We start from the raw sequence: 17,473 nt of genomic DNA on the forward strand, positions 1-17,473 counted from the left end.
AAAAATTAATATGCTGCAAATCCTAAGGAACATTTACATCAAATTTTCAGGACATGTTTTCTCGTAAGATTTTCTTTGCATTAATCCGTGGCCTTCCTAAGTTAAATAAATTTGAGTGATTCCTTGGGAGAACGGATAAGATTAACGTCTTTTAAATTACGGTTAAATTGTATTCGATCATGAGGACAGAGACACAAATAATGTTAAACATAATGTAATAATAAAAATATCTAATTATTGCGCTATATAGTTCTGTCGAACACTGAATATATAGTAAAAAGAGTTTACACATCAAGTTAAATGGATTCCTGTAGTCAGTAGTGTTGTGCTGTTAACAGATTAAAATACTGAAGCATTATCACGTTTATTATTTCATTATCAATGAAAATTAGAAACAAGTAAACAACATCAGTATGGCACACTTGTCATTATAATCATACAATGACACGTATGTAAGAGCTTCCAAAGTTCCTAAGGTTGCGTGTATTTCTCGACAGGTGGTATCAGAATTATAATTATGAATTTATTTTAGCTAACATGGCGCTTTCTTGTTTCCTGAATTACTATACATATGTTCTTATTTTTTTTAAAACACGTTTATTAGATAATACACAAGTGCACGTGTATCTAAACAACTAAATTAAACATAATAATCGACGGTGTAAGAGAGAACTTTTGAAATACATAATTAGTAATATTTCAACATATGCAGCAAGATGAAGTAAGATGACGGCAGGGGGAAACGTATATCACTTCATGTCTGATAACTCTAAGTGCAGTCATCTTGTTATCTCGGATCATGTTGGCTCTGGTAATTATCTGTATTTCATGCAATATGAAGACAAACTATTTATTAAACACGTTTAATTTTGTAAATCTGTTATTGTAAATGGAGGAACCGGGAATTATACCCCCCAAATATATCACCCTTGACACAAACGTAATTTTTGTGTACATGATGTATGCTATGAAAAGAATCAATTCCCCGGGGGGGGGGGGGGGGGGGGTCGAGAGCAGGGAACTGTAGAAAATCCTCGCGAGAGGAATTGATTACGTTTAAAAGCATACCATTATTTTTTTTTCATTTGCTAAATATCCATTTTTCAATTGAGACAAGAAAATCAAATCTAAACCATTAAACCAAGTAACAGTACTTATAATTGATATCAATACCAGTATGTATAAGTATACGCAGAGCGGACACAAGTCGTAAACTGAATATGAATTATTAGATTTAGTAAAAAAAAAAAAGAAAAGAAAAGAAACACCTAAATTTTCTTTACATACATTAATAAATAAAAAGGTAACGATAGTTGATTTATCTACTCTCTTAAAAAAATTGATGAAAAGAATTTCAGTTTGGTTTCAGCATTGCGGAAACCATAAGGAATCGAAATTAACAGTTTCCGGAACCTGAAACCTCATGAAACTAATAAGTATTGTTACATTGTCGTTAAATTTAATTTCACGCTGGTTTCCATTTTGCGGAAACCATTAGGAAACAAATCTAATAGTTTCAGTATACGGAAACCCTACAGAAACTTACTGAAACTATTATATAGTTTCCGCATTGCGGAAACCATACAGGAAACTTCAACGTCAAGTTTCAGCAAGGTTTCCATATAGTTTCAGTTTTGCGGAAACTGGACTTTTCATCCAGTGCACACTAAGCAAATTAATCATTGTATTCATGATTGCTTAAAAGTTGCATAACTTAACTTACAATGTTTCATCATTTTCTTCTTTGCCCTCCACCCTTATTATTTAGCATGCTGTACAAAAACTAACCTTGAAACCACAAGTCCATGATGTGATAAAAGACGACGCTGTAATCCACGACATCCAAGAGAAGAACCACTTCCCTGCAGTTCTTCCTAAAAGAATTCTATTTTTGAATACTTCTTTTTCATTTCATCATAATTATACTTAGAGAGAAGTAGTAATGTCACTTGTGTGGATATAACTATATATGCATGCATATCACAATTACATTTACATTTTACAATTACTACCATAGGATTACTTTAAATTACACTCTTTACTACATGTACATTATATTTACTCTGAAAATTGAATTTTTCATTTAAAAAATCATCAGATTTATTCTTTCAAAAATTGGGTATTGAAATATTGGAAACTTTATAATATGGTAAAATACAGAGCAACTAATTTGATTTCAAATAATATGCACTTTTGTGTGAATTAATTGAGAACATGACCATAAACTCTGACCTTGCTCCAACTTTATTCAATACAAAATAAGCATTAATTTCTATTAATTAACAACTGTATATATAAGAGCCAACTCAATAAGTTCAATTCAATTTCTTGTCAGTAATTTAAAGTGATTACAGACAAATTTATTTTTCACTTTTGTAAAGAGGATATTTGGAACCATTAATGATTAATTCTCTACTTCCAATTATTTTAATAATTTTAATCTTACCATGATAACACAAGATGCCTCAACAGTGTTTTGCAGCATCCGTCTTTTAAGTCCCATCATTGCCATTATCCTTTTCAGATGTCTCACACTGGATGTAAAAATTCAATCAATAAAAAATTGATATTTTGTTTGCCTTGGATATAAATTGTGCTGATCAATAAAACAAAATTTCAGAAATATTCTATTATTTAACATTTTCTTAAAATTCAGTAATTCTGTCAGTTAATATGACTTGTGGGTTTTGGTTTTTTCATGTTTCTTTTCTCCCTCTCTCTCTCTTTTTTTAGGAAGGGGGGGGGGCAAATTACAACATATTAGTAAAGTAATTGATTTCTCTCAATACAGTTAAAAATTTTGTGTCAAGCTTCACATTATTTACTAAATCAAAGCTAGGAAGTTTGTTTAAATGACATATGACTTCAGCTATATGTAATAGACATGCATTTGCACTTCATTGTGTGATTTTATCTAGGGATAATTTCTTTAAATTTTTGTTTTTCAACAATCAATTGATCATTTTTATGGTTTGGATTAGTTAGTGATCACCAAACAAAGTTACTTAAAGTGCGGTCACTTGCAACAGGAAATTGTAATGCAATTAATGATTTCTCAGGTAAAGAATTTCCTTCTTTTTTGTTAAAAAGTTGATTTATTTCAATTTTTTCCTAGTTCTTCTAGTTCCGAACTGGTGCTGACTAGAATCCACCCTGTTCTGGGCAGATCTATGTGAACTCTTCTTAAAAAGAAATACCCATAATAGAATATAAGAGTGTTCTAGAGGTTTCCTATTCAAAATAAATAGGTGTAATATATGACAGGCTGTAAAGTAACAATGTACACTTGAGTAATCACATTACCTAGATTTTGACTACTTGGCAGACCAATTTCAATTTTCAAATATTACATGTACCTTATTACTATTTTGTGTCGCAAGAGCAGGATACCACATATCTCCAGATTTGTGTATCCACCATAAAAGTATTCTCGAATGAGGTCTTCTCCTTTAATATCAATAAGAAAAAGAACAAATTATTATAAATGCAACTACTGACTACTGCATGGTAAAAGTTAAACTAAGGTAATTAATTTATCATTTAATTCCCCTTCTACACAAAATTACACAATCACAGGTGCTTGGGTCTTTGTTCATGTGTACGCTACCTTTATATCTTTTTATTTATTACATAATGTACATAGTTCATGTAGTTATTGTACATATTCATGAGCAAAGACCCAAGCACCTGAATACCAGATCGACTCTGTAATTACTATAATAGTAATATCGCTATATTCATAATATGTTAGATTTCCACTCCCTGGAGAAAGTTTATAATATATAGGTTGTTTTCAATTCCTATTAAGCCATCAGTAAAATATATTTCAATTAAAAATTCATTAATAAAAGTTCATACAATTGGACAAGAGATATTAACTTACTACACGTATGAATTTGTAAATGTAATGATTAAATTCGGTCTCTAAGCTTTATAATTTCTAAATTTTCATTTGATTTAAAAAAAAAACCTTCTGTAAAAACATTAAATAGCATTTAAATACAGTGTAATATTTACGAGTTATGTCCTCTGGGTTTTCTGACATGGTCAAAGACGAATATCCCTCCATTACACGTGTATTAGTTCAATCAGCATGCGCAGTCCGCATTTCCGTACACGACTTCCCTGTAGACTGTGAGTGCAAAGTTGTGTTAGCGAGTTGTGTGACAGCGCGACGGCGTGTTGTGCGAACTTGTGTTAGCGTGACAGCGCGTTGTGTGTTAGCGCGACGGCGTGTTGTGCGAACTTGTGTTAGCGTGACAGCGCGTTGTGTGTTAGCGTGACATCGTGTTGTGCGAACTTGTGTTAGCGTGACAGCGCGTTGTGTGTTAGCGTGACATCGTGTTGTGCGAACTTGTGTTAGCGTGACAGCGCGTTGTGTGTTAGCGTGACATCGTGTTGTGCGAACTTGTGTTAGCGTGACAGCGTGTTGTGTGTTAGCGCGACGGCGTGTTTTTCTGAACGCGCTGTTGAGCTTTTGCAAATGGCCCTATCCGGACACCATAATATATAGTTTATTGTATATTTTTTAAATATCTGTAAATTAATTTTAAATATATAGATCATATATTGTTTATTGTATATTTTTTAAATATCTGTAAATTAATTTTAACTTAACATACATCACGTTTCACAATTGCTGCAGTCCTCAAGCTGGGTTTGGGTGCATGGTTGTGGTCAGCTGCTCCAGGCTGGAAGAGGTCCCCCTTCTGTGTGATGGTTGCCCTGCATCTGTCAACCTTTGGGCGGACGGAACACCACCAGTAGGTACGTTCCCCGCGTTGCATCTGAAAATGAAATGACAGAATTATAGTCTGTCCCACGACCGGAACGTCACTACTTTTTGCAAGATATCTCAAAATATATAAATACCTTGGCTTTCAACCTAGGTTTGATCGGTAGATTGATTTTTTTCCAAACTTCCTGCATTTATACGAACCCTCGAGGTCAACCAGTGTATTGACACGGCGGTAAATTCAAAGTCTACGGGGATTTAACATTGTCAAAATGGCAGCCACTTCGGAAGGGGATCCATCATTATTCGTAATTTTCCGTACATTGCCGTCAGTGAGGCAATGACGTCACCCAAGTTCGGGAATCCTCTGTGCTTATCGACGTCCAAAAAGCTATAAAGCCCGAAACTTGCCAAGTATATATATAGGAGAAATTACGTCTTCGACGAAACTTTCATACCCAGGGCCAGACAGAATTTCACAGAAGGGATCAAAGATTCTTAAAAACAGCTAGCCTATACACTGCATGAAGAAAAGAGGTATGACTCAATTCATATATCCTAAGATTGTAATTATCATGTTAAAAACAATCGAGGCAACTGCAAATTTAGCTCAAGTGACATGACTGCTTTTATTGCCAAAACGTGGAGTCCTAACTTCCAATAAGCGTAGTCATATTATTAAGATTATTAAAATTAATTGCTGCTTTACCTTACTCCTTAGCCTTCCACATAAATCCAACTCCCTAGATCCCTAGCTATAGTTTGTTATAAACACGGTCAAAAGAAGAATCGTATTACTTCTATGTGAACAATTGATGTCCGTAACTGCACAGTATATCCTGTTTTTGTTAGACTTTCAACACTTTAAACACATAAATCCACAATCAATATTATATTTTGAATCTCGGTGCAAAACAACAATTGTTGTCTGCATCAAACTACGTCACCAATGGAATTTGACCTTGCCCTTCGAAAACTTCCTGTAATATCGGCATTAGGTAAATTCAGGCCCTTGGATATATTTTTAGTGTTTCCACAAATATAACAGAATGCCAAAAATTAAATACTCAATCCTACACACAAAAACTACATAACACAAGTGTAAAAGATTATACTACTTTTTTATTTTAATTTTTCCTTTTCTTTTTTCATCATCTTATTTTTTTCTTTTGGTAGAAAGTTCAATAGTTTTACATTAAAAAAAAAAGGTTATACATGCATATATATTGACACTTTCAATACAAGTCAGAGCCAGCTGCTAGTTTGATTCTCATATAATAAAAAAAAAATTATTCATAAAAACAATAGATAAAATTTTTGAAACAAGAATTTAATTGCAGGATACCAAAATAGCTACCTGGTGAAGGCACAATATAGACAAGCACAAACAAACAAGTACATAAAATAAATTCAGCCATAAGTAGCTGCAGATACATCCTAAGTAATTTTTGCTATATGGACTGTAGATACATGAGCAGTCTGGGCAGCTTAGTTGTTAAAATACCTCATTAGTATACAAGCATTTGTAATGCAGAGGTCCTGGGTTTGATTCCCAGTCAAGCAAAATGTTTTTCCTCATGTATTTGTAAATTTTCAAAGTATGTTTATTCATTATTCCATTCCCTGGTACATATGGCTTCCTGATATACATTTTTTTTCTAAATTGCATAATACCATGGAATCATTTTAATTTGTGGAGGTCAGTGATTGTGGGCAGGCATATAGTTTAGCTGTTTTGTGGACAGGACATAAATAAGGTTAAACAAAATACAATCAAAGGAATTAATGGATTGATTAAAATGTTAAAATAAGCATTTGTGGAAATATAAATTTATGGGTATGGCTGATCCATGTGATAAAATCCAAGAATGTTGGTCCCCCACAAACAATGATGATTCCACAGTAGATGTCAATCAGTTTTTGTAAGCTACCTGTCTGAAATGGGCAAAGTAATTAATCATACTCAGATAATTGTTTTCAAAATTTTATTACTGCTTGTTTAACAGCTAGATACAGGTATATGTTTTTTTAAAATTATCAAATAGAATTGCTTCAAACTTTAAACACATTTAGTGAGATTACAGGAAATATTGCAAATGATTAATGAATTGTCTTTCCTTTATTTAAAGATATCAGATCAAATTTAGAAGAATAAATGATTATGAAAATTGAGTGCCCAATGCTGCTGGTGTCCATGCTTTTGAAAAAAGAAGTAATGACTCAGAATCCAAAGTGAGAAACAAGTCATGAATGAAGATTGAGAAAGAGTGTTTATGTTTGTCTCCACTAAAACTTCTGTGGTAAATGGTTGGTGTCTGGCTCATCGAATGATCAACCCATTGGCAGACTACCAGGTAATCCTTCATTCAGCCAATATACTTTGAGCCTGAAAAAAAAGATGAAACACATTTTAATCCATCATAAAGATTCTGGTGCATGAAAAATACTTTTAACTCTGTGCAAAGTGAAATTTAAAGGAATAATGAAAATTCAAATGATTATACTTGAACTTGCATTATATGTTAACATGAATTGATACATATTAAAAAATGCATGTTTATAGTCAATTTTCAATTTCAGGTTCCAACCTGAAGAATACATGGGAAGAGTAAAACCTTTTTCATTTAAATAAATACTTACTAGCTATAGTCTAGAAGAATGTCCTGAAACCTGAATGTTTAGTCCACCATCAGATGAATTTCAATCACATTATTCTGAAAAATTGAGTAGATAGTTTTCTACATGCATGCATGTCTTAAAGTCACACTGTCTTGTCATAATAACTTTGCACCCCATTTAATTATACCTTCAAAAATGTTATTTAGTAATTAATAAAGGCATCATCAAATATTTTTGCTTTGGTTATTATTACATTTCTTTGATCAATGATTTGTCTTTTTAGCTCACCTGAGCCGAAGGCTCAAGTGAGCTTTTCTGATCAAAATTTGTCCGTTGTCTGTCGGCGTCGTTGTTGTCGTAAACTTTTCACATTTTCATCTTCTTCTCCAGAACTACTGGGCCAATTTCAATCAAACTTGGCACAAAGTATCCTTGGGTGAAGGGGTTTCAAGTTTATTCAAATGAAGGGCCACGCCCTCCTCCAAGGGGAGATAATTAAGAAATAGCAAAAAATTAATGGCATTATTGAAAAATCTTCTTCTCAAGAACCAGTGGGCCAGGAAAGATGAAACTCATGTGGAACTATTGTCAGGTAGTGTAGATTCAAGTTTGTTCGAATCATGACCCCCGGGGATAGGGTGGGGCCACAATGGACGATCAAAGTTTTACATAGGAATATATAGGAAAAATCTTCAAAAATCTTCTTCTCAAGAACAGCAAAGCTATGATTGGTCATATTCATTTGGAAGCATCCTCAGGTGGTGTAGATTCAAGTTTGTACAAATCATGACCCCCGGGGGTAGGGTGGGGCCACATTGGATGATCAAAGTTTTACATAGGAATATATAGGAAAAATCTTCAAAAATCTTCTTCTCAAGAACAGCAAAGCTATGATTGGTCATATTTATATGGAAGCATCCTCAGGTGGTGTAGATTCAAGTTTGTTCAAATCATGACCCCCAGGGGTAGGGTGGGGCCAAAATGGACGATCAATGTTTAACATAGGTGTACATAGGAAAAATCTTCAAAAATCTTCTTCTCAAGAACAGCAAAGCTATGATTGGTCATATTTACATGGAAGCATCCTCAGGTGGTGTAGATTCAAGTTTGTACAAATCATGACCCCTGGGGGTTGGGTGGGGCCACATTGGACGATCAAAGTTTTACATAGGAATATATAGGAAAAATCTTTAAAAATCTCAAGAACAGCAAAGCCACGGTTTGTCATATTTATGTGGAAGAATCCTCAGATAGTGTAGATTCAAGTTTGTTCAAATCATGAACCCCCCCCCCCCCCACTCCCTTTTTAGGAATAGGCCACTTATGCATTTAAGCTTTTCAATACTAAACTGATTTTTCCTTTTTTCCTAGCCACAGTGCTCAGGTGAGCGATGTGGCCCTTGGGCCTCTTGTAAATAGTTAGGACTGCAATAGGAAGATAAAACTGAAAACAAGAGGCCCATGGGCCACAACGCTCACCTGAGTAACTCTGGCCTTGATGTTTTTCACCTGATTTCTCCCCTCCCCCCCCCCCCCTTGTAGTACATATTGTGGCCCCTCTCTTACCCAGGGGTCATGATTTGAACAAACTTGAATCTACACAACCTGACAATAATTCCACATGAGTTTCATCTTTTCTGGCACATTGGTTCTTGAGGAGAAGATTTTTCAATAATGCCATTAATTTTTTGCTATTTCTTAATTATCTCCCCTTGGAGGAGGGAGTGGCCCTTCATTTGAACAAACTTGAATCCCCTTTACCCAAGGATACTTTCTGCCAAGTTTGATTGAAATTGGCCCAGCAGTTTTGGAGAAGAAGATGAAAATGTGAAAAGTTTACAACAACGCCGACAGACAACGGACAAATTTCGATCAGAAAAGCTCACTTGAGCCTTCGGCTCAGGTGAGCTAAAAATAATTATTTCTAGCCCTGCAAAAATGTTCTGAATTTAGAAGTTAAAATTTTTGGTGAATAAAAAAATATTTACATAACTCTCTTTCATAGTAGGTTTCCCGGCAGAAAATATATTATGCTATGGATACAATTACCATAAATTTTTTATTACAATAGAAAAACTATTCCTTCATATGGGTGTTAAAAGATCTGTCTATATGAATATTGTTGCACTAAACTATTGCAAACAAAAAATTGCATATACCAGTGAATAGAGTTTTGAAAAAGAAATACTCAGATGAGACCCTACAGTATACTAGGAAACAGATTTTTCAAATTAAGTCCACATTTGAGCAGTATGGGAACTTTGAGACAAAATAAAGCTGCTGCCTGAGAAACACAACACAGCAATTTGGAACACTGAATGTGGCACATGGCATTAATTGGAAAATTGCCTCTGATGTCAAATTTTTTTTCGGGGGGGGGGGGGGGGGATGTCTGTATTCAGAATAAATGATTCAGTTTTATCTTTACGTTTATACTGATGAAATTATATAGACATGACTTGTTCTTTATTTTTTTCCTTTTTCCTCTTTTGCTTATGTTTTTATTTAAACTGGAAAGCCAGGACATGATTGCTAAAACACTCTTATATTCATCTACCTAGGTAGTTATTCTATACATCAATACATGTACATAAATGACCCTTAGAACTCGGTTCCATAAAATTGACAAAACTTTGGGCTAAAGGTATATTTTAGATGTTAGAACTTGTAAAAAATACACATTTTTCAGTAATTAATTAAAAAAAAAAAAATAATAATAATGCAAAAATTATGTGTTATATATACATGATATAGAAAACTATATTGATTCCCCAGGGTGTTGACACTACAAATAAATGTAAAAGGAAAATGCATTTTACATCATGTAGATTGTGATTCACTGTCAAAAGCATGAAATGTTGAAAAGAAAGTATAGACTTTCATATATTGAAAATAATGTTTTTAACCAGCTGTTATTTTCTTTATGTAATCTTGGTGTTATTTAATGCTTTTTTCCTAATTGTTTAATCAGCTGATTGTGTCATTATAACCATAAAAGTACCTTTTTACGTTTTTAAACACATGCTTCTGTATATGGGGCACTGGTTAAAATGCCAAATATACATATACTGATTATACATGTACATAAGTACCACACGTTTTGGCATATTCTTACAATTTGGAAACACTTCTTTCTTGTGTGTACATTAGGTAGTAAAACAACAACAACAAAAAATAAACAACTTACGTTTTTAAAAACACATTCTTGCATCATCATGGCCATTTCAACATCTGTATCCACAACTTGTACTGCATTATATTCGGCCGCGGACTATTTTCTCGGCGTTTATGACAAAACTCGTTATACAGTGTTAAATATATTTTAATTCAAATAAACACTCACATTATTAATAAGAACACTTTAAATTACGTCCTTTGATTTTCTCAGATTTTTTGGAATTTTACTTTGGAAAGAACGACTACTCCCTTCATAAACTGGTTCCCCGCCCCGTAATCTAGACGCTAATGGACGAGTTTACCATGTTAAATCTCCGTAGACTTTGAATTTGCCGCCGTGTTAATACACTGGTTGACCTCGAGGGTTCGTATAAATGCAGGAAGTTTGGAAAAAAATCAATCTACCGATCGAACCTAGGTTGAAAGCCAAGGTATTTATATATTTTTAGATATCTTGCAAAAAGTAGTGACGTTCCGGTCGTGGGACAGACTATAATATAAGATATACATCTATGCATGTACTTACAATATTTAACCATGACTTCAAAGACTTAACTTTTGTCTTAGAATGCATTAAATAATAATAAATTGTCCAGAATTAACTTTTATTCATGTGTTAGAATGCATTTAATAATAATAAAATATATAATAACTGCCATGAAAACCATACCCTAACAGTAAATGAGAAACCGTCGCTGGTGATGAGCAGCTTCTTTCCCCTCTGGCTCGTCTCTTGCTCAATATGGTAGGTTACTGGGGCTGGGGTGGTGCCTAGCAGTATCTGATCAACTCCATCATCAACCAGAGAGCTGTGAAGTATAAGAAATATAAATGTACTTGAAATCAGATATGCATCAGATATGCATCTTTTTATTTTATCTGTAGAAATTATTAACATATAAATTTTTTAAATAATTATACTTCTTCAGAAAAATAATTATTAATTATAGCTGTGAAACTTTTTACTTTAAATGTAGAATTTATATTAAAAAGAATGAATTTTTACAATAAATATACTTCATAAGAAAATATTAACCTCTCATGCAGTTGGTCAGGGATGTCGAAGTCTTCATCAACATGGAATGTGGAATCAGGCTCAGGAACTGGCTCTGGCTCGGAGTCTGGCTCGGGAACTGGCTCTGGAACTGGCTCAATGTCCATGGGTTCTGGCTCTGGTACTGGTCTGGTCTCGTCGATGGAGATTCTAAAATTCAAAGTTAATAGTGAATATACATGTATATGTGTATACAAATATATATACAAAGTTAACAAATATATATACACATAGCTAACAATAATGATCATCAACAGATAAATACACATAAATCAGTATGTACTATATATGTATAACCATTTTAATATCATTTGTACATTAAATATTGTACATTGGAAATGTAAACTTACTGTGCAGTCCTGTTGGTGGATAAACTCAGTCTGGTGCTCTCGTGAACAGGCAGATCCTGAGAACAGTTCTGGCAAATCCAACGGTCAAGTCCTCTCCCTCTCATCGTCTCCCAGCACACCTCCTGTGACACACCTGTAAGTATTTCATAAATAGTATAGTACTTTGACAAAAATTTTGTGTAATGTTACATAAAACATTCATTTTTAACTTTATGACTTGAATATAATCATTATATTTGACTTGATACATTTAAATTTATTTTTAAATTTCAGATTACTTGAATTTAATCATTATATTTTGGTGACCTGATATATTTTAATTTATTTTCAAATTTCAGATAACTTGAATATAATCATTGTAACGGAAACTTACCAGTGCCTCAAGTGCGATGCTGCCATCTGCCACACAAATCACAACATAAAGCATGTTGTCTAGCGGTTACCTACAATCAGATTCAGTTTCAGTTTATTGAAGTCAAGAGACATACATCTCATGGACAATATTTACAATCACACATTAACACATGTAATAATAAAATAAACATACAATTGAAATGAACAAAACATATAATATTTTTGATGATCTATAAATTTGTTAAAGAGACTGTTCTTGATGCACTCGCTGATTGCAAACATTTTCCTAAATTGCATAATTCTTTTATATTCTGTGTACTAAGTAACTACCAATTTGAAGACGCTTGGTCTTCGGGGGTAGTAGATTTTAATGTATTTTTGTCTTAACATGTTAACACAAAATTCATCTTCTATGTTACCTAATTGACAAAGACTACATGTTCTATTTTTTCTCAAAAATTTGTTATATCTTCCTTGTTCAATCATTAAGTTATGTGCTGATAGTCTTATTCTGGTAATTGTCATTATTTCTTAATTTTAACCAGTATTTAAGGATTTTCTTTTTCCTGACCAATTCAATAGGAATTTACCTAATTCACGATATACCTTACTGTTATATGTATTCTGTCTAACCTTAAGTATTCTTTTACAAAATGAAAGGTGTACTTTTTCTATATCTTTAGCTTTGTGCCATTCCCAAATTTCAGATGCATAACACAGTACAGGGCTAAAATAATTCTTCAATTAACATTTAACTTCACTTTATCATATCTCAGTCTTAAAAGTTGTTCTATTATTCCTTACTTGTATACTATATTTTCCTTGTTCAGTTATAAATATATGATCACAATTTTCTTGATAATCCAACGAATTGATGTAGTTAATAATGTTTTTGAACTAAGAGCTATATATTAACTTTACAAAATGTTGTTTTCAATGAGATAATAAGAAAAAAAAATTAAATTATCTTTACTTTTGCCACACTACTGTATGAAAACCACATTTCACATCCATATAAAACTATTGAGCTAATTCTTTAATATTATTGTTAAATGATTGTATACAATGTTTACAATATTTGTTAAATACATTCAACTTGTATTGTTTAGAATTCTGGTGTTATACCAGGATAAACCTTTTACATTATTTGAATTTGACTATATTATATAATAACATTTTATTTCATGGAGTTGAACGCTTTCTCAATATAGATGTGTCTATATGTCAATATTCCTGAGTCAAAAAACAGTAGCAATGTTGTCATCTTATCATTTTTCAGAATTTTGTAATTACTTCAGACCAGTTGAAGAGGATATTTACTTAATTCATTAATGTTATATTAAATGTATTAAGAATAAATGCTTTAAAAGGTTATTTAAACACTGACATGACGGAAAAATTATATTAAAGAAAATTTGATATATTAAATGTATTAAGAATAAATGCTGTAAAACTTTATTTAAACACTGACATGACAGAAAAATTGAATTGTTGATGTTAATCTATTAGATTAAATCTAATCATAGTGACTAGTGTACCCACTACATCAAACAAAATTATCTTTTTTTTAAAACTAATTAAGTATTTTGTACTCATATTGACTTGTGTACACACCTATTTGATATACACACAATTATTTTTACTGATAATTTAGTATTTATACCCTTCATTGAACAAAATAGAATTCATCTCTAACATGATTCAACACATAAGTAAATCTTAAATAAAGATATAATGCAAATAATAACACACACACATATAACATTAATATTGAAATAATACTGTAAACAAAAATGGTATATATATATTTATAGATCTTAATCTTAATTGGCTATAAACATCAAAGACATATTGCTTAACTATTACATATTCTCTAATTGTATCAACATTTTGGCACATGAGTTAACTAAATCAAGATTGTCAAATTCATTCTTAATTCTTAAATTAATTCTTAAATAAACGGAATTATCTTAAATAATTCTTATATTATAAATTTAAATATTTTATTTGTTAAATATGTAGTTGAAAAACTTAATTCAAATGGATTTCTAATTGTCAACAGAATTGATATACGTAGTTTTTATATTTCTAAAAAGTTTTCTGTTATGCAAGTAATGCTTGTTGATGTAGAATATAATAGTTTATAGCATCCTAATTTATTATGTTAAATAGATATATAGTGTAGATAGTAAATTCGGTCTAAATACATGGTAAGAATTTAATGGTATACTGTATAACACATTTTTCTTGCAGCTGCAGGAAAGACAACTCTCTCGAACCATGGTGAAGTATAAGGAATGAAGAAACTTGGAGACGTTTTCGATACATATAGTGTCTCATAATTAAAGGATACCGAATTATGAGCATCTCGTAATTAGCGTTTGTCGCAAATCCAAGAAACCACCGCGCGGGTGTTGGTTTAACAATACTTCTTTGATGTCTTTGATGTTCCTATCCTATCAGGGAAGTTGAATTATTTAAATATTTAGGGAAAAAAACTTAAAAAACTTAAAGAAATGTAACACTTCGTGTTATCAAACATTATTTGTATAAAATTAAATCACAACGATTGTATATAAATGTTGTGTACGAGTTGACTTCTGGTTTTTGTGTACGAGTTGACTTTTTGTATACGAGTTGGTTTGTGTACGAAGTGACTGGACACCCTGCTAAGTTGTCGAAATTTGTTTGGCAGATCATGATTATGGTCAGATGTGCTTGCCATCGTTGTATTGACTGCTGACTCACCACTTAAGGATGTATCACTAATGTCAGTTCTAAGACGTTTAACACCCGCTAACTTTGACTTGTTATTTTTCCTTCCCATTGGTGAACACAACTCATAGTCACAAAAAAGAGACGTCTATAAAACATTATAAGAATGAAAGTCTTGAAACATGTTTACAATTTTACTCACTTTCATGACGATAGTAGTCAAAACTTTTATTTCTGACACCTGTACTCGAATGAAGCACGCTTCAGATTTATTTTGTTGGTTTTTTGCGGAGCCGATTTCAAAGCACCCTCACATGGTGGTTGTCCTTGATCTTTTTTCCAGTTTAAATAAGACATGAAAGGTTTTGGGTGGAAAGATATTGATAACAAAGTTGTCCTGTTGCCAACCTATTCTACATAATTTGAATGTGTTTGGTTTGATATATAAGTTAGATACAGTATTATGCTAAAGATGTAAGGTGTTTTTTTTTTATCTTTAAACGTCTAAAGCAAGCATATTTCTTAGAACTACATGATTGTCTATATTAATAAGCTTTATAGTTTTCAGTTGGACATGTAATCTTCGTACTTTTGTACATAATAAAAATCATGAAAATAAATATTTGGTAAGTAGATATTTTACTATAAACGTATTATATTAAGCGTGTACGATATTTGACGGAAATTGTTTTTTCAACAATGAAAGAACAGTATTCAAGCTCAAAAGTCCATTTAAACAATACAGACCAGGAGCAGAGCAAACACGTTAAATTCTTTTACTATAGTAGCGGTATTCTGTTCTTATAGATCACTGATTTGCTCGGGTGCAGACTGACTGGTGAAAAGATCCCGCCTACAGGCTTTATAGCAGGAGGAAATACTTTGTTCAGCGCATCAACAAACCCCCTTTTTGTAAAAACTTGAAAATGACAATTTTATTTATTGATTTTTATTGTGAAACCTGTAATACCATGTAATGGATATTGTACTTAAGATGCTCTATTTCATTTCCGTCAAGGATAAAAGCAGCGAATGTGCACATTTTACTGGTAAATTGATTTTTTTTAATTCACAGGTACTTGGGTCTTGTTTTATGAATATTATGTACCTTGTTGATATGTAAAAAATGTACTTTACTTTTTTGTCCCCCGCTTTCCGTCCGTCTGTATTTCTGTCTGTCTGTAACACTCGTTTCCGCGCGATATCTAGAGAATCCTTTGAGCTTTTGCAATTAAATTTTACATAGCAACTTGGAAGACCCCTATTTATATTGAGGTCAAAGTTCAAGGTCGTACATTTACACATTCCGTCTGTCTGTAACACTTTCGTTTCTGGGCGATATCATAAGAAGCTTTTGAGCCTTTGCAATGAAATTTTAACCATAACTCCCTAGGACCTCTCTAATCCCTCTCAAAGTGTCCCGCCCCGTCCTTTTTTTTTGTTTTGTTTTTTTTTTTATTATTATTATTTATTGTATTAAAAGTCGCTTGGCACTATTTTTAGCACAGGGGCATGTGGAGAGTTATTACGTATAATACAGGTTGTCGGCGGACTTTATATTTTTATCACATCTATTTGAACTGTGTAGTGAAGGCTACATTAGACACCATGTATTGTATAAAATTTTGACAATATCGAACGTGAATATAAACATTATATGTGACCTAATGTTTGCATTTAATTTGCTATACAATCAAGTGCCTCCGTAGTCTAGGGGTGTGACTCTCACTTAACATTTGAGAGTTCCAGGGTTCAAATCCCGCACAATTTTTTTCTTTCTTTTTTTAAAAAGAGTACTTGTGTGTACAATCGAATGTTTTTAACAAAATAATTTTGTAAATAACCAATGACAAGATAAGTAAATTTACGAGTTCCATTTTTATTGAAAAAGCAGATATCAGTGATATCAAAAACCTGACTTTAATTTATCGTGGGGAATAGTTGTATATAAAGTTGAAAAGTCGTAAGTTTTTAAGCTGTTGATTTTGGTAAAATCTTGTGATTTCAAATATTCCAAAAGTTCCTTAGAATTTTTAAGTATCCACATTTGATTTACACCACTTCTCGAATATATTGTTGTAGAGTACTCTTGAAGTTTCTCCTTCACTACGGTTAAGATCTTAGTGAGGAGAAAAGAAAGAGGCTTGGTTGAACATTTACTGGAACCCGATATGTATCTTTGTAAGGATTTTTATGAAGTTTCGGAATCCAATATAGATATGGTAATTCAAATTTATTTTGGTTTGTTTGGAATATTAAAAATATTCAAAACTGACATATGATTTTGAAGAATTTCTTCCTTAGAAAGGGAACTATCAGTTGGATTACCACTTGGAGAATTAAATCCAAGTTCCTCTAAAATATATATAATATAATGAGCCTTACAAACAAAGAAATTGTTGTTACCTGCTTTGTCAGCAGGGACCAGTACATACTGATCATGTAATCTATCTAATTCTTTTTTTCACT

General features: G+C 32.4%; 1 protein-coding gene and 2 long non-coding RNA genes across 4 annotated transcripts in view; all 3 read right to left on the reverse strand.

Moving 5' to 3' along the window:
• The window catches only part of LOC133199874 (E3 ubiquitin-protein ligase RNF12-B-like), a 70,497-nt gene extending 58,065 nt beyond the window's left edge, over positions 1-12,432 (reverse strand). The window contains exons 1-5 of one of the 2 annotated variants that reach the window (XM_061335694.1): positions 12,309-12,432; positions 11,936-12,068; positions 11,568-11,735; positions 11,202-11,340; positions 4,601-4,787 (exon numbers count right to left, since the gene is read on the reverse strand). In XM_061335694.1, coding sequence (XP_061191678.1) covers positions 4,614-4,787; positions 11,202-11,340; positions 11,568-11,735; positions 11,936-12,039 — 585 coding nt within the window. In that variant the 5' untranslated portion in view covers positions 12,040-12,068; positions 12,309-12,432 and the 3' untranslated portion in view covers positions 4,601-4,613. Of the gene's footprint in view, positions 1-4,600; positions 4,788-11,201; positions 11,341-11,567; positions 11,736-11,935; positions 12,069-12,308 lie in introns of those variants that run through there. The other variant, XM_061335693.1, reaches the window with a different exon arrangement.
• On the reverse strand, positions 1,789-3,778 carry LOC133199878 (uncharacterized). The gene is made up of 3 exons (XR_009722857.1): positions 3,357-3,778; positions 2,447-2,534; positions 1,789-1,874 (listed from the first exon to the last, which is right to left on the reverse strand). It is a non-coding gene; the product is annotated as an uncharacterized LOC133199878 (long non-coding RNA).
• Positions 7,096-10,585, reverse strand: LOC133199861 (uncharacterized). The gene is made up of 3 exons (XR_009722853.1): positions 10,542-10,585; positions 7,376-7,449; positions 7,096-7,121 (listed from the first exon to the last, which is right to left on the reverse strand). It is a non-coding gene; the product is annotated as an uncharacterized LOC133199861 (long non-coding RNA).
• Positions 12,433-17,473: the final 5,041 nt, after the last annotated feature.

This window comes from Saccostrea echinata, unplaced genomic scaffold, assembly GCF_033153115.1.
Source record: "Saccostrea echinata isolate AGI-Se365-2 ecotype Australia unplaced genomic scaffold, CSIRO_AGI_Sech_v1 ptg000036l, whole genome shotgun sequence".
NCBI lineage: Eukaryota > Metazoa > Mollusca > Bivalvia > Ostreida > Ostreidae > Saccostrea > Saccostrea echinata.